At 37.6% G+C, this 18,720-nt stretch overlaps 1 protein-coding gene across 3 annotated transcripts; it reads right to left on the reverse strand.

The window, feature by feature from the left end:
* Positions 1-4,538: 4,538 nt before the first annotated feature.
* On the reverse strand, positions 4,539-18,615 carry LOC121284859 (cyclin-T2-like). Of its 3 annotated transcripts, XM_041200693.1 has the most exons (10): positions 18,409-18,611; positions 15,931-16,012; positions 14,566-14,694; positions 14,210-14,270; positions 10,129-10,191; positions 9,906-9,951; positions 8,302-8,465; positions 7,380-7,450; positions 6,135-7,287; positions 4,539-6,012 (listed from the first exon to the last, which is right to left on the reverse strand). In XM_041200693.1, the coding sequence occupies exons 1-10, from the start codon at positions 18,561-18,563 to the stop codon at positions 5,972-5,974; spliced, it is 1,965 nt and encodes a 654-aa protein (XP_041056627.1). In that variant the 5' UTR covers positions 18,564-18,611; the 3' UTR covers positions 4,539-5,971. The 3 variants fall into 3 exon arrangements, 2 of the variants coding, with proteins under 2 accessions (XP_041056627.1, XP_041056626.1); XM_041200692.1 differs by having other exon boundaries at positions 4,539-7,287; positions 18,409-18,614; XR_005944562.1 differs by lacking the exon at positions 4,539-6,012 and having other exon boundaries at positions 7,142-7,287; positions 9,580-9,951; positions 18,409-18,615.
* Positions 18,616-18,720: the final 105 nt, after the last annotated feature.

Raw genomic sequence — 18,720 nt, forward strand, 5'->3', positions numbered from 1 at the left:
TATATGCTGATTTTTTTCAAAAATGATTCAACTACTTTCAATATATATTGCATGTAAGTATCTAAAGGCAGATAGGATGCTCCAAGATTGTAAGCACGACTGATTTTGACAATGTGCTGATTCATGTATTCATATTGGCCTACACGTGATTCCAGACCCACAGCACTTAAATGGGCAATTAGGGATGGGTAATAAATGCTATCCTAGCCAGCGACGCTCACAATGCATGGGCAAATTAAAAAATTGTTAAATAGACAAATTTACCATAATGCTACTTGCACCTGATCTGAGATCGAGTCACTGAAGGCTACAAATTTTAGATGTCGACATACGGTTGAGAAAAATCCTAATCTTACAGATTGTTCTTTTAACACAATTCACCTGTAGAAACATTACCCCCTTAGGAATAGTATGATTCAGAATCTTATTTGGAATTTAATGCTACAAAGAGTACCTGAATCAATTTTACACTGAATTAGGTTTAGGCCCTTTTTAGCTGTTTTATCCACCCAAAAGCAAAGATCTAAAAATAGCAAAGATATGGTGGTCTTTGGTTTGTTGAGAGCAATATTTTATCTTTATTTGGCATTTGACAATGGAAGAGTGCACTACAATTCATGTACTAAGCAGTAGTGAATCATATTGATCACTGATGTACACATGTTCAAAGACATATGGAGCAAGGTTCATCAGCTTTTTTCACTTAAGACAATGATGTGCAAGACCTGCCTAATTGTAACAAAAATAGTTGTACAAGAGGCATATTCTTTCCAAAGGGACAAAAATAAGCATCTCAAACCAAAATTATTAAAAGATTTCTCACTATGGTTGCCAGAATTGAAATCAGAGTAGCATTAAAAAGTTAGGGAAACATGGTTAAGTAAAATGATTAGATAGAGAAATGCTTAAGTGTGACACTGCACAAAACAATTTATTTGTATTATCATACAGTAAAACTGTTATACGTATCTGATGCTTTGCAGATATTTTAGACTCATGCATACATCTACACGGAAAGCACCATATAATAGATCCGTTTCTACCTGTAGGGGCAAACCATTAGTACATCTACAAATGCAAATCAAGGCACTTCATTTCTAGGGAGACAGACCACTGGCTTTATGTTTGCAGAATGAAAATGTGTTAAGGGCATGCTATTCCAAATGCTTAATTTTGACTACATTTTCTCTAAGTTATAAAATGGATGTGTTACAAAGTTCATTCTGTAACAAGAGTTACCTCTTGCAGGCTACAAATAGAATCTATTGTTTCTCTGCAAGAACAATTAATGAATTATTGTAAAACCAGATCTTGAAACAAGTGAGCTGCCTCCTTCATGGCTCAATTAAGGATGATCCTGGGACAAAATGGCAGAGTGAGAAATTATGGTAGCAGAAACCACTGTTACAAATGTTCACCAGAAGTTTCACACCTTACCATCTATGCAGCAAATTAGTAAGAAAGCAATTCTAAGACTCACGCATTCTGATCTTATTTTATCTTTTAAGCAAAGATAAAATCAGACTGCATGCTGCACCAGGTTATCAACTGCATTGAGATGAGAATTAGTCAATTGTTGGAACCATTATTAAAAGACGTCTAGCTAAATCATCCCACTGTGAGGCCAAATATCTGACCCACTCAAACATCCTTGCTTCCTGGAAACATCTTTTTTCCCCCACTATAATCCAAAACTGAAAATTCTCAATTCTTAGCTTCAACTGTTTTACATTTAAACATATGATGTTACTTTTTTTTTTAAAAAAGGCTAAACTCAAAAATTACTCCCCAAAAGATGAACTGCAAAATATTTCAGTGTAGTGTAGATCCAGTGTGGCCATGCAGTCATTTAGATTTGGGAAAGGAAACACTTCATTATTCTCCATGCCAACAGCATTGATAAAGCTCACCTCCAGTTGCCTGCATCAGAGGTGCAGAAAGCTTTAGTGAACTGGTGATATCAAGCATAAAACCATGATGCATCTAACTCCTTTTATTACTATACTTTGCAAAGGCAGCTGTTATTATGAAAATATTATTGACTCCTTCCAGAATTGTTTTGCAGGTTGTGGTTTATTTTTGATCCAAAAGATTTTTTTGTTGTGGGATTCAGTACATTTTTTACACTTTAAAAAGGAAAAGAAAATCTAAAACAAGGCAGCCTAAAATCCATATATGGAAGATATTTTATTTAAATAAAAAGCATGCCAGCTCAGCAAATATTCTAAGAGTGACAAGCCATAATTGTGTTGCTGCATGGCAGTCCACTTAGCTGTATAAGATGGAATGTCCTACGGATGGCTAATGTGTAAAAACACACAAATGGCCTGACCATTACTGGCATTCTAGCACTGGCAGTTACCTGTATTTTGTGCATCCAGCAAAGAAACAAGAGTTGCAAAGTACTAACATGTTGAACCATGTATTTTCTGGTTCCCATGTAGTGACTGTAGGAAGTGCTTTAGACCACTAGAAGAGAAGGAAATAAACTTGCAACTTCACAGATACAAATCTTACTATTATTAACAGCCTAAGTAACCACTAATCCTCTGGTGTCATAATAGGTCATCATTGGAAGATGCTTTTAAACAAACCCTTCCCCACCATCAGAAACCTATATTGTCAGTGTGAACCCATTCGTTTGCATTTATTGTTGGCTTAAACAATGAAACACCTAACATGAATCAAATGCAACAAAACAGCAAATTTAGAAGCAGGACTCTGCTATATCGACTGCCTGCACCACTACTGAGGAACCAACTTTGGAGATTATATAATCTAAATTAGGTACCACAAAAAAAGTCTACAAAATTAAAGTGGAACTTAAAGCAGCAAATAACTGAAAGTAGACTGCTATAAACCTAAGATTTTATCCAAGTGAATTACAAATAAATTGGCACCAGGTGACAAAGATCTTTTTGTTACAACTTTGAACAGATATTTGTACAGGTGAGAGATTAATGTATTAAATATCCCATGGGATGTTGTAGGTATGTATGCGTATTCGTGATTAGATGGCAAATCTATAATATTCAGAGGTATTTTTCACACTAATGTTCATCTTCTTGTTGAAAGATATTTGCTTTCAATCAAAGATCTTAAATTGGCAAGAAGTTTGAATACTGGGAAGCATCAGTTGCAGGCAAAACCAGGAAGAAGCAAAATCTATCTTAAGTGAACACCTGAATGCAAGTGTAAGTTTATTTGACTATAAATAGGGCAAAGCCAGTAAAATTTAATATTAAACAATTTAAAAAGTAATGTTCAGATATTATTCTAGTTTGAAGACAGTTAACAGCTTTTGTGCACGTTTGTCCAGGTTTTTGAAGTCCATACATAACTATCTGAAAATATAATACATCAATACAGGCTAAAGCATTCACACATGCCCATTTGAGAAAGGAAAATAAAATTAAATTAAAAGTAACAAATTCTTGTTGTAACATGGTTTGTGAAGTCATAAAAGTTATAACGACTAACTTTCTGAATACATATTTTTCCTTAGGGTGCATATTATAGTTAACAAATCTAAAGGAGTTTTCTTGCAGCTAGTTAAGAATATATTTTCTGGATGTGAGTAATAATGCATGTATAGCTGCTGCTGTGTTACCATGATTTTCAGCAACTTCTTTCACCTTAAATTTGAAGGCTGTTGTGTAACTCCTTTCTCTGCCATGTTAACGGTTAAAATTTTAAACTCAAATTATTAGTCTTATACAAGGTGGTTCTTGATAGGCAATTGTTATTAATGAAAGTACACTTAGTAAGCAATCTCAGCTAAGCTGACTGATTTGGTAGGTGTGACACTTTGCACGTTAATGCGTTTGCTCCTGGAAGGAAACTGTTCCAATTTTAAACATACTTCCAAGGGAAGCCTGTGAGCAAACTATGGAGGACCTGTCAGATGATTTATTGCTGCCCTGAGAAACTTGTCTGCATGTCACATACTACGTTCAATTGATCAATAAATACTGTTGGCTCATTCAATTGACCCAAGTATTGTAAATTTTGCATGGGCTCGAGGGCTTGCCATTCAAAAAATTTGATTTCATGAAAATTGTAGCGAGTATATTTGGAAAATTGCAGTAAGATCCTTGGTATCAGGTACTAATGGAATACTCAGTTAACGGCTAATATTCCATTAGGAGAAATATACAGCAAAGTAGTTGAAATTGAAAGGGGGATATTAGCTTTCAATATCAAAAAATAGAATGAGATAAAAGTTGGAAACTCTAAAACACAAGGAATGTTTCAGCCAAATAGTCTATGCTTCTATTAGCAAGTATCTAAAGTGCAGTATGAGCAGATACCTCCCTGAATTGTTGGTTTAGAAATAATTCAATGCAGTATGGTGATAAGAGCAAAATGTTTCAGTTATATATTAGAAAATTTGTAGCTAAACAGCAGTCTTCATTTCAAGCTAATGTTTCATTAACTGCTACACTAGGCTCAATATACTTTTCAAAGCTTATACAGTTTTATTATTTGAATGATGCAGCATTAATCGCGACAGCAAAAAAAAGACTCCAAGAAACAACTTGAATAGCTATCACATTTATTGATGAATTCAACTAAGAAATTTTCAATGTTAAGAAGGTAATATCTGACCAGTGACAGCAATTTTTCACATTACTATTATGGCTCAAAGAATGCTTTAGTCTCAAATACTTAAGACCAAAATTACACTGTGCAGTTCTTAAGACTAGGCTGCCTTGCAGGTTATTCTTGCACTGTCCCCACACACAAAATAGTTAGTGTTTTCTGTAACTACAATAATTAAGATGTATGGTATAATTTTCAACAGTACTATTTTGGTGCTTCTATCAGCCATAAAGGTCAGATAATACCTTTTTAAGATGTCCTTACTTGTGTAGTTGACTGCAAACCTATATATATGCCTGGGGGAAAAAAATTACATCATTAACAGTAACTTGTTCCTTTTACTTTATAATCCAAGCATACAGAAGCTGGAAAGTTAAGATTCTGATTGACACTTTGATCCCTGTAGATTAAGATGTATTTAAAGTAATACTTAAAGAGCTAACCTAAAAAAATACAGCTATTATACTTGTGACTTAACTTCTCTCCTACATGAGTCTCGACAATTTTTTTTAAATGTTACATTAATAACCCAATGTAATCAAGAAACAGCACGGTGCCTGGGTAAATTACTTCAACAAGCCATGAAAATTGTTAAATGCACTTTATAGCAAAGTCAGTCATATGTAAACCTCTCTCTCTTTTTTTAAACTTTTTATACTTACAAGCAGCTCCAAACCTGAGTATTCATAGTACATCTAAACATACAAAAATGTATGTACATTTTTCTCCACTTTCTGGTAAACTAATACAGTTGTCTCTAATGTCCATTTTACATCCCTTTTGTCCTAGAAACATGCAAAATCACCATACAATAAAAGGACAAAAATGAAATTTGAAAAAAATTGCACTCTTTTGGAACATGTGGCAATATGAACATGGGCTTTGACAGATTGCAAAACCAACATAAACTGCCACATCATCAGTGTGCACAACACATTAGGCATTAAACCTTCACAAGCAGCAGTCTGCCATCTTTAATTTTCAATTGCTGAAATATCGGCAAAATTAAATATGCACATTTCATGCTAGAAGTTACAGTATGCAATAATACTATATGTATTATGTAGAGCACAACCCTTTCAACATTCACCTCTGATTATGCTTACGCTAATCTCCTTTTCAAAGTGGAGAATGGGGAAGCAGCGTTCAGATCTGATGGAAGCAGTGGCAGCAATGACCTTTGTCACAGCTGGATTAAGAGGGAGTAGAATTCCAACTTCAAACACAGGCTGCGAAATACGGCTACATGTTCACTCCTTGGGCACTTAAGAGTGACTCCAGCATATCGTAAGTATCTTTGTAGTCCATGTGCTGGCTGTTTGCATTGTATTCTGGATTGGCGTTGTGACCGTTGGCCTCTGTAGGTTTCCTATCCAGTTTCATGAGGGTGCTGAGTTGTCCATAGCCCACCTGGTATGTGACAGTGGGAGGAGGGGAGGAGGGAAGGTTAAGAATTAAGTTGTAAGGGTATATATACTGCTTCACAGAGGAGGAAGAAGAAGAGGAAGAGGAAGAAGAGCTAGATGAAGTACCTGCTGTCTTGGAGGTTTTGCTCATTTTGGGATGGTGGTTGTGAGAGGTATCACTGGCGTGCGCCCTCTTGCGTGAAGAGCTGGAGCCAGTGGAAGTGCCATCACCGCTCAGACCTACGGGACTCCGCAAAGTTCCTCCTTTCGATCCATCAATACCGTGTCTACTACTCCCACTACTGCTGCTGCTATGCGAATACTTGTGGCTGCTACTATGGTGATGATGGTGAGAAGAATGGTCCTTGCGTTTCTCCTTATGTTCCTTCCCTGCATGTGGACTTGTGTGCTTGCTCTTACCACTGCCCTCATCTGAGGAGCTATGTCTTTCAGAGGAGGGAACTTTAATTTTCATTTTTAGCTCATCCTTAGAAGCCTTTTCTGTGGGTGGTATGGGTATCCTTAATTTAAGCAAACCCTTTTCCTTTTTATCTGCTGTATGTCTCTCTGATTTTTCTGATGAAATCGGGATTTTCATTTTAATTGGTGAAGTCACAGCATTACTATTATGCTGAATTTGCTGCTGTGCTGGTACACGTTTCTTCTGTTGTTCTACCAGGGCTTGAGCAGCAGAGGCATATTGTTCTTTCACATCAGACTCCAGTGTTTCTAGTTTGCGTTTCTGTACTGCAAGCTCTGCAGCAAATTTCTCTCTATATCTGTCCAAAGCTAATTTTTGAGGAGCTGGTACAGATGGAAGGGGGAATCCATGATGTTTGCCATTACCAGATTTAAGATGCTCATGTTTACTTGATGAATGCCCTGAACCTTTTTCAGATCGATGATGGCTTTGAGCTAACTGTCCAGAAGTTGACTGCTGAATGCAGATCATGTCATTTTTGTTGACAGGTACTGATAAATCTTGTTTGTGAGAATGAGCTTGTTCCATGTTCTGGTGTGGATGCTGAGGCCACTCTTGTTGGGAGGTAGAACTGAATGATGTAGTAGCCATCATTTCAGGGACATGCGCTGGAATTGAAATATTACTAGAGTTCAATGATGCAGGTAGGGCAGTTGTGGAATTGGATTTAGGAAAATTTGCACTTGAAGCAGGATCACCACCAACAGAACACGTAGATTCATGGGGCCCAGATGAACCAGGAAGAACATTATCAGCTATCTGGCCATCTATTTTTGGTTTCTTTGCAGCCTGATTAGCCTATGAAGGAAGGAAACCAAAATGAAGCTAATATTTACAACAGTAAACAAAATGATACAAATTAAGTCAACATTACAAACTAAAAGCTTTACCCGCCAGTTTCGTATCCTCTTCAATCTGCTTGGAGTTTTCTCTAGTATTTGCAGAAATTCATGTGTTAACTCTGTAAATAAAATTCAAAGTAAAAGTTAAGCCATAAAAAGATGGTTCTGACAACAATTTATATACCTTTAGACATAAAATACTTTAAAAAAAAAACTAAGAATGTGATTGCGGTAAGTTACGTTAGGTACAATTATTTTTGGAAAAGTTTTCTGACTGATGTTCACAATTAAGTTTCCAGCTATAAGGACTACACAACAGGAAATTAGACATGCCAATGCTTCTTTTAAATGGGGACTTAGTATTATACCAGTAACAGAATCCAATGTTAATTTTTGAAGACTAATTTTGAAAGGAGATTCAACTTGTCCCATTTTACAAGTTTGCCATTAATCATCAAATCCTTATGAAATATCATAAGGAGACATATAAGAAGGGAATATACTATTCTCAGACTATCACATGATTTGTGCAATTCTGGGAAATATTCCACAAGGTTGCTTTATGAACTTCACTCGTGTGGAAGTGCTAGAAAATAAATAAAATGTTTAATTTAGAGAAATGTAAATTTTCTGTACAATATACTCTACATTCTCTAAAATAAAACAAAACTTCTAAGGTGAGATTTTCTGTGCTCCACCAGGAGTGTGCCATTTTGGATCTTCTTCCTAAGCCACTCTGGTAACGCATGTTACAGATTTTCCTCATCACTGTTAAGAATGATTAGGGTGAGAAAGGGAGAAATATAGTGTGCATTATCAAGGGCTGTGATAGCTCAGCACACTTTCCATAACAGCATAAAATTACTTCACTGCACTTTTTCTAGTGCAAAATACTACTGTTTCACTACATAGCCTTGTTTTACAACATAAAGACTACAAATCTAGTTTTATCTACAAATTTACAACTAACCATCAAGTAATTCCAGAGTTACAGATGGATCCACATATTCCCACCAATGTTTGCCATCTGTGGATACAGGTATTTCCCAGTTGGACCACTTGCAAGCCAGATGAATACACACGCATGCTATCACAGTAGGTTTGTACTGCAAGCAAAATGTTGTCAGGTGCAAACTGCAGTGGAGAATATTGATGATCGATGGATCATGAAAAAAAAAATACAAAAAAGAGACAAAAACAGGAAGCTTATTTAGTTGTTGAGTGAAAAGATAGACATCAATATCTGCAGAAGGTGGGTCAGACTTCCAGCACAAAGCTGAAAATGGGTTTACTCCAGATAGCATACGGATGAACATGTTGCAAATACACACCCAATGGAGGTAGTATATATACCATTGTACATTGGCTTAATGAAAATTTTTGTCAAGCTACTATCCACCATGTTCCTTACTAGGTAGTTCAAGCTTTAAGAAATCCTTTTCAAAATATTTGCAAGGCAAAAAAAAATCTGGTCATGAACTCAACATTTAACAGTGGTGGTAAATTATATTATTCTTAGTAGCAATGTTCAAGAAGTATAAAGGGATCTTTAGCAAGTTTGTCCTGGCAAAAAAGTGCCAATTCCTTGCATTCAACCTACATCCCCACTGAAGTTTGGAATAGCTATCTAGTAAGGAAAATCGTTATGGTCAAATATTTTTGGAAGTTCAGGCATTAATTCAACAGATATGTAATTATAATTAAATCAATGTGCATTGGTTGTTTATACTTTTCTTTGAATGTGGGTTTGCATAAAATCCAGACCCTACAACAGCAGGATCTGTTCTAGTTTTTAAATTCTTTCCATTCCAAACCATATTTTATGCAACTTCAGCATGTTATACAAGTTGTTACTATCAATGAGCAGCTATCTGGTGATATGGGTGTGCTTGATATCAACAATAATCTCAATTTAGCATAAATTAATTACCAAATTGAACAAAATGTTTCGAGTGCTATACTTTATAAACTAATTAAAATGATATTTGAATAAATTTTGGCTACAGAATTCCAACATCAACATTTCTATTACCCACATTTGGTGCCTCCAGTTAGTTTTAGGAGGCCACTGAAAAATTTCCATTGAAACTGGAAGTACAACCCAACAACTTGCAGTTCTTAAAATGTGCTGTAATGTTTTAATCTGAAATCATCAAAATGTTGTTAGCAAAAGTCAAATTAACGTTGAAAAAATTAAATTTTGCAATTCAACGAGAAGTGTAAAAATGTTAAATGCTTTCATACTTACCATAATGCTTGTGAATTCTAGGTTAAGTTTATCTCTTTGTAATCTTTAGTTGCTATTCAGGCTACCAATTTTTAGAGTTATGCACTCAGAATCGAGTTAATGTAACCAGAGAGCACCACTACACTTCTCATTGTGCATTTAACCCCTTAGTGCCCAAAACACCCTTGTACAGTACACCGCACTGCAAACAGAGAGATACCATCACTGCAGATGAAAGGACATTTCTCTGTTGCAACAAGGGCTTGAGACACTTGTTAGGGGGCCCTGCAGTAAGGGAAGCAATAGTGTGCCTGAAACTGTGCAACAAAGAGGGTCAGGATAACAACCTGTTGGTAGCCATGAAATAGGATGTCTGTGCCAAATCCTTGCTTGCTGTAACAAAAATAAACAAGAATTAGCTGAAGGAAAAACCAAAGACAAACTTGAATATCTTTGGACATCATTCACCAAATTTAGTGGTTGTAATTATTCACTGTGCTTCATTGAATAATTATACAGAACTTTAATTGTGTCCAATGCATATTTATTATTAAAACACAAAAGACTCACCTCTCACTAACTGGGTACATTTCACCACATCAGTATGAGGGTGCTCAATAGTAATCTCAAAACCTGCAAAATTAAATCAGTTAAATTAGTCCCAATTCATTTACAAAGACAATATCACAATAGGAATATATACACTTTTAAAAGAGGTATGGAATAAAAATCACCAGCCCTCAACTGAAAAGTAGACAGTGATTAAATTCAAACATTTACAGTTAAAGGATATTAAAATAAAACTAATTAGAAAAAAGCAGACCAAATTGGGCACTAGGTGAGAACATACTATATACATGAAAGGAGCATGATTTTGCAGATAGGTAATTTTGCATATAGGCCCACTCAAGCACTGTCTAAGACTTGCAACAATGCACCAGTTCATTCTCATTTAAAGCTACTGAACACTGACCTTTCCCCCCCAACTATACCCAGATTGAGTTTATGGATGATAGTCCCACAATGCTATTAGGTGGGTGGATCTTCACCACTGCAGCATCAAGGCAGCCCATCACTAACTACTCAAGGGCAACTAAAGATGGGCAATAAAATACCAGTCTTGCAAGAGATGTACACATCCCATTTATGAAAAAATATGATAGGCATAGAATGGGCATCTGAAGGATGAAGACTCCACCAGGCATGTAATCCCCCACACACTGCAGAAACACCATGGTGAGGGGTACTAGGTGAATACTTAATATGATTTAACATTAAAACAATCATTGAAACAAAGACATTTGTCCAAAGTCTTGGAACTTGCTTTCATCAAGTTATATGCATATGAACTCAAGTTGTGTAGAGATAAAGATTGATAGATCACAACATATTTGCTGCTGTAAGGGTGGTTAAGATGTAGTCAGGCGTATTAATACTCTGGCCAGATGTTGATGCAGAGAGATATACAGAAGTGGCAAGAACAATTCTTATAATCCAGAGCAGGTTGTTTCTCACATTCATTTCAGGCTGCTGGTGTTTCCTTTGCTAATTACCTTGGTGACAGGGAAGCCATGAACATCAAGGGGTTCATGATGAGGCCTCTTTTTTAGGCAAAGTTATGCTGCCCGCAACCATAATCCACAAGACACGAGCTAGGATCTACACTGTACACCCTCAGGCTTCTCCCAACACCAGCAACACACCAATATTGTGTTCAATTATTCTTCCAATGAGAGCCTTACTATAGTGCTTTTGGATAAGTCAGGATGTCATCAGCCATAACTGCAAAGATTGGCCTTGATCTGCCAGAAAATACTTCACTATTCTAGGTTACAGTGCTGGGAGCGCAGACTGCTTTAAAATAAACTCCTTGTGGAAGCTCCTATAGAAACAGATATTCATCTGCATAATATTGTGCAGTTACCTGCAAATCAGCTGTATAAGTGAGGAATGCTTTCCAGTCAGCATAAGTACAGACATGGTGATTTTTAAGTTGAAATTGGCACTTTCACATTTGTACGAGTGACAGGATACATATTTCAAATCCAGATGAACCAACATGCTTTCAATAGAATGGCTTAAGACCGGTGCCTTGCTACTAAACAACTGGCCTTAATGCTCCCTTGATTAGATAGTTTCCTGGACACTACCTAGCTACAAATAATAAAAATTTATTAACTTCAGATGAGAAAAGGGCAATAGATTTGACTCATGTCCCATGCAATGCAACAGAATAGCCAGAAACTCATTGTGAATAATGGTGACTTGGGAAATTACTGCTTGGTGATCAATGTCAGTGCAGGCTACCCACAAAAGTAGTCAATTCATTGGACAGAAGAGTACAGAAAAATAAAAGAAAGGTATGCCCCTTTGTAGAGTTCAGGACAAAATTTGTACATCTAAAAGTTGTGCAGTGAAGACAATGCAGACATCTGTCACTCAGAAGGATCCATAAATATTTGAAGCCAGAATCTAGACTAGCAGAACCATTCTGCTGGAAGTAGGGCAGTACTTGCAAGCTTCAAAACTGATCCAAAAAATACTACAAGCAGCAATGATGGTAGTGTAGAAAATCAGAACCATTAAGTAAATTGCTGTCCTCTGTATAAGTGTCAATACTGTTGTGAACTGAGAAAGAAACCACACTGCATTGATACAGCGCCGTATCATTGAATAAACACCAAGTACAACGAATTGTTTTTTAAAAAAAATACACTGGCTTATGCAGAGAAATACAGTAGCCATTTTACAAAGACCCCATGAATAACAATGGATACAATCACTGCCTACAAAACTGGAAGTAGCAACAAAGCAAAAATCACTGAAGGTTTTCAAAAGTATTAGAAGGATCAGACTAGCAGGGAAAATACAACCTATAAAGAGAAAAACTGTAATTTTAGTTCAACCCGAAAATTCTCTTGAAGGATCTCAAAACACCTTCACGAGCACAAGGATTCACCACAAGTCATCAATTTCATGCAAATAGTGTGGGTGAATGGGCGCTGTGGTGTAAACTGACAGGATCCAGAAAGAGACAGCAGTCAAAATGAGAAAATGGAAAATAGGAGGATTGAAGCAGTAAAAATTTTCATTAAAGTCAACAGTAGAAATAGAAAATAACTTACTTTCCTAAAGTGGATATGTAATATTTCCTGTCAAGTAACCCTAGCCAACTTCTGGCAGCAGTAAGTTATGATCATTTATAAGCTGCTACACGCCAATGACTAGTCAACTTGACAAGCTTTGTTCAACAGTATGTTTCTTGAATAAGTTTTTTTTCCAGAAATACATTATGGATAATATCCTGAAATTTATTTATTTTTTTAATTTTAATTCTTTGTAGGACTCAGACCAGAAGAGTAGCAATGGGTGAGGGTATTACAGGGGTAAATTGGAACTGAGGAGCAGTGATATTTGGCTCAGGGCAATGAGAGGAGATACTCTGAAATTGTAGGAAATCCAGTAATGAAGGGTACCAGAATGAATAGGCTGAAGGTGAGCACAGGCAATAGGGATTTCACAGTAATAGAATGGCAGTCAAGTATCTTTCATCTTTTGCCTTCCACCCTCAGCAAAAAATGGGATGGGAGACAGCGTCCAACATACATGGATTTGAACTACCTGTTTAAAAGCCCATACAGCAATGGGGTGGTAGGTTTAGGGGCTAGTGACAGTAATAGAAAAATTACTACAGATTGCAACAAGCTTCATGGAAGGCAAGACAACATGAAGGGTTGGAAGCAAATAAGGCTGTGTTTGCACCCCCTACCTAGCCGAGAATCATCTTCCCAACAACACTAACAAAAGCAAGGAAGAAATTAAGAAAAAGAGGTAAAGATGAGGACACTTTCAAGTGGCAGAAATATTAAAGAAAAAAAGACAGTTTCCAATTCATGCTGGTATCTTCCAGCTTGTGGCAAGAAAATTAAAATGTCTGAAAATTTTCAAATTTCCATCACCAAATAATCTCTAGTTGGTTTAAGGATCACTAATTAAACTGAATAGCCTTACTGATAATGAAAGCTCAATAAGCACAAATGCACTTTACCAGAAATTAGAGCACTGCATGGTGTGACACTTCTTTTGTAGAACAGTACATTATGCCACTTCCTGTTAAATGAACATCACAAAAACCTGCTACCAATAGAATAATAAATTTCCATCCATCCCTATAACAGAAGCAAAACACTACAAATGCTGGATAAACTCAGCAGGCCTGGCAGCATCTCTGGAGATACAAACAGCATTAAACATGACTCTTCTTCAGAACAGTTAACTGTTTCGCTCTCCAGGTGCTGCCAGACCTCCTGAAATTTCGAGCACTTGTTTCCCTCCATCTTTAATGTCACTGACTACTCCTGTTCCGGATGGATAGGCAAAAAACATGCAGCCCTAAGAGTTATCCACAAGCCAAGAACAAAAAAGAAAACCTCAGTGTAGAAACCATTACTGAATGAAGCCTAACTTGCAATGACCAATAATTCACCAGAGAACAGGAAACAACATGCAGAATTCAAAGACTGAGAATGTGTGTGTACTGTGTAAAGCATTTCAACAGTGTGGTCTGCATTGCTCTAGCATCTGTGTAGTTAAATGCTTTTCCCTTCAAAACATAGTATGTCATTTTAATCTTGCCGCTATTCCTACTTACCCAAGGTTTGCAGTATTATACTTTCAAGTATGACCAGATCTTGGGCCTGTTGAAGATATGCCTGCAGTTTAAAGAATATGTATTAGAAACTAATTTGTACAGTGGAATCTAAAGCAAACAATCTCACCCCTTTATAAACATTATTCCTCAAGTGTCAACCCTTTTGTATAACAAGTAGTAGCGAAAATATAGTTTTGCAAAGTTAGTGTTAGATTTCATTTACCTATAGCAATGAAAATTTGTATTTGTACTCAGGAATAACTTGCAAAATTACTTTTACACTCAAAATAAAATTTGCAGATCAAATTGGGTTTATGTATCCTAAATGTCATCTTGCCATATTATTTACAACTTACATCACTCTTAACATCTAGTGGCTGTTCTTGAGGGTTCAAGCAGGCATGTACCACCTTTATGACATGTTCAAGTTTACGCGGCTGTTCCTCTACTTTTGCAGCCAAGAACAAAGCAGCAGGGGAAATTACCTGTTTAGAATTTTCAAATGTTAAATGCTTGAATAAAAATGAGTACCTAGCAAAAAACATATACAAAATTTTGATTCAGCCTCATTACATTAACTACCTAAACATTACTGTGCACTTTAATTAAAATGTTACTGCTCTTAAATCAAAAACCACTAGCAATGCTCCCAAATTCTAGATAACATAACATGGTAGTTTGTTTTCACGTGGTGCAATTTTTTAGCTTATACTTTGCTATGCAGCACTTAGTGTTATTTAAAAGAAAATAAGCCATTTTGCCTTTGGAGCATGAATTTTAAACACCATTGAATTACAGGCAAAGGTGTTTCAATTCCCACGCTTTTGTGGATTTCATTATAATTTAGTCTCAATAATTAAACTAATACAACTTCAATAAAATAAAAGCAAATTATTGCAGATGCTGGAAATCTGAAACAAAAACAGCTGGAAAAACTCAGCAGGTCTGACAGCATCTGCGGAGAGGAATACAGTTAAGGTTTAGAGTCTGTATGACTCCATCAGAACTAAGGAAATATAAAAATGAGGTGAAATATAAGCTGGTTGAGGGGGCTGGTAGAGCTGGATAGAGGGCCAGTGATAGGTGGAGGCAAAGAAGAGATTGCCAAAGATGTCAGACAAAAGAGTGTTGATATTTGTTAATAAATATGCTAATGATGACATTCTTTAGCTAATATAGCCACCATCAGCAGATTCTTTAGCTAATGTGGGCGTGAGAGTAGGACAATGTGTTGAAATGGCAAGCGACAGGGGGGTCTGGGTCATGCTTGTAGACAGACCTATTTCCATTATTTTCGTCCTGCTTTCTACCCTTAATGTCACCATTAGCACATTTCTTAGCTAATATCACCACCGTTAACACCTCTTTGTCCTTTTGTATACGACATCTTTTGGCAATCTCCACCTATCACTGGCCCTCAATCCAGATCTACCTGTCCCATCCCCCCTTAAACCAGCTTATATTTCACCTCTTTTCTATTTTTCCTTAGTTCTGGTGAAGTCATACGGACTCAAAATGTTAACTGCATTCCTCTCTGCAGCTGCTGTTAGACCTGCTGAGTTTTTCCGGGTATTTTTGTTATAAAATCAAAATACTTGTTGCAAAACTAAAACTGCAATTAATCTCAAATTTCCATAGTCTTCACTTGTTTTTCCAATGTCAGGCCTACAATCAATTATGCTACCAAATTCTGCTCAGCAGCAAAAAAAATTAAAACTTACATTTCTATGAAACCTTGTGAAAGAATGTTGCATATAAAATCTGTGCATATAAACAATCGCAGTGTTGATGGTCAATTGGGAGCTAAAATGTATGTCAAGGAAAGTATACCTTAGAGAAAGCATGTTAAAATTTTTTGCTTAAAATTTAACCAAAATAAGGTATTAATGAAATGTAATTCATTGAAAAATAATTATAGACCAGAAAAAAAAATCAATTTCATCATAGGTACAAAGCAACAGGAAAGAAGTCTTTCTTTAACTCTTGAACTTGAATTGACACCATTCTGAATTGCACTGTTTCCAGTCCTAAAGGAAACAGTTGTGGTAGCCTCAGAAATATTTGCAATCAAAACATTTACTCTGGGAGGCCTTGGTTCCCAACCCACAGTACCGTTATAAATGACCTTTTTTGATAGTTTATGCAATAGATCAACTAAGGCATCACGCCCCCAACCAAGATTCTAACATATATAATTGGTTAGTTCAGCAGCACTAAAGTAAGCTCCAGTGGAAACTAACTGCTACATGGTACATGACAATTCAATCTTATCTGTAGAGCGTTCAGCAAGACACAGGTGTTAATTAAGTCTTCATATGAAACGATCTAGGTTTTTGGATTGGATGGAAATCTTTTACAGGAAGAGAAAGAAATCAAAAAGGAGCTGGGCCCGTACGATACTGCTTCATAATCTTCGTCATTATGGAATTGGAATACACCAAGTTTAAATAAAATACATGCAGTTGTGTAACAATAAGAATGCACTACGATAAAGGAAACCCTCACAATCTTCAATTACTCCTGTAGGACTGAGTGAAGGCAGGAATGCGAAATTATTTTAAGTGTTCAGTCTTGCGAAATAGGCAAGTCAGCTCAAAGGTTCAAAAGTCAATTTAAGCAAAAGATATTTTGCGTATATAAATTCTAGCCCCATTATGAAAGTAAAGGGCCATCTGTACACAAAACAGCCTTGTCCTCATTAAAACTCGGCAGAAATTACATTATGATTTCCAATCCCTGACGACTTGGATCATACTGACTGTTCATAACTATGTCACTAAAATCCTTACCACATATATATATATATATATATTTAAATTGACTCAAAATCGATGTTTTTAGATATGTCGCTTTCAACAAAAACGAAAGAACCAGCCAGTCACCTCTCTACTTACCCACAGATTGCTTCACCCAATATCATGAAACATTACTCAGATTAACATATAGGAATCTCATTTGCCATAGGCTACATTATGAACAGCAGCATGGTTCATTCCTTTCCTAACAATGGGGAAACAGCAAGGAGCAGGATTAATTAGATAGCTCTACCAAAGAGCTAGCACAGGCTGTATCATTCTTTGGTTCTAAATCATCTCATACTATATCTGTGGCAAAGACGGTGTCAACTTTTTTTTAAAAAAAAGGACAGATGGGCTTTAGTGTTACAGGAGCTAGAGGTAAGATTTTTCACAATGATTAGAAGTGTATTTTTCTACTCTGCTAAACGCTATTCTAATTTAAAAATTATCGAATATTGCATGTCACTAATGCTAAGGCCTTCGGGCCTTTTTACAACCCCAGTGTTTCTTCATGTTCCAAGTTACACAGAACATTACAACAACAAAAAGAAAATCAAATCGTTAGGCAGATTAGTCAGCAACTCAAATAGCTAAGCATAAACTATGTCGAACGACGCAGTTGAATCAGCAACTCATTAGCTGATAGCTTGTATTTCACACCTAAACGCCCCAGAAAACAATTATTTCCCTCCCCTCCCTCGTCAGATATGACTAATCCTTACGGTACAATCCAAAACGGATCACCGCTTTACATTTGGCATTATGAACGAGCCGGCGAAGATAAACACGGGCGAAACCGTGTGGGATCTTGTTTTCTTATCGGTCAGGTCGTGTGACTTTAAAGCGTGGCGCCATTAACATGATTGCCGGTCTGCTCCCGGCAGCCATGTTGTCTTTTGTGCCCTGTTGCACCACCTGTTCCAGATCCATCCTGCGGGCCTCTCCACGCGTTTGTTCCAATTGGCGAGCTGAAGATGGGAGAATTCGGGAGGCGATTCCTCCCCCCCACCACCACCATCACCACCAACCCCCACTAATTTCGAGTCCCCGAGGTCCAGGAAACGTCCCGCTTTCTCAGCGGGAAACTGCAACAAACGCGGCGCCGCCAAAACGCCGACTACAAAAGACAAGCGACCGGACTCGGGCTCCGGAGCCGCTCTCAGCGCATCGCTAACATCTTCAAATATACAGCAAAGGGACTTGCTCCTGCTAGGCGGCCGCCTTCCCTTAGGCCTGCCCTCCCCGCCGCCGCCTCCGTCCCCGCCTGCCCGCAGCCCGACGCGGTCCGGCACCGCCATGTCAGGCCAGGCCGGGCCAGGCCACGCCGAGCCGGGCAGGCCTCCCGCTCCCTCTCCCCGGACATTCCTAGAAACTGTTTCATCTCCCGGACGGGAAGGATACACATTGAGCCGCTGGCCCATGTCCTGGACTAGATTGGCGGCCTGCTGTCGGTACGACAGTTCCTTGTCGGTGTCGATCCCGCACCGCCGGGATGGCGTACTCTCCAGCTGTTCCCGGGTGAAATACCATTTCGACGATGCGGCTGAAGCTGCCATTGAGCCGACACCGCGACCAACTCCCAGCGTCGCACAAGGCGCATGCGTCTCGCCAGCGTGTGCGTACACAATCACCGGAAATGACGGTGGCGGCCCGTTGATACGTCACCGGAAGACCTGGTGCAATGCATGCTGGGATCTGTAGTCCGGAAGGCAA

Source organism: Carcharodon carcharias, chromosome 12, assembly GCF_017639515.1.
Source record: "Carcharodon carcharias isolate sCarCar2 chromosome 12, sCarCar2.pri, whole genome shotgun sequence".
In the NCBI taxonomy this organism is placed as follows: Eukaryota; Metazoa; Chordata; class Chondrichthyes; order Lamniformes; family Lamnidae; genus Carcharodon; species Carcharodon carcharias.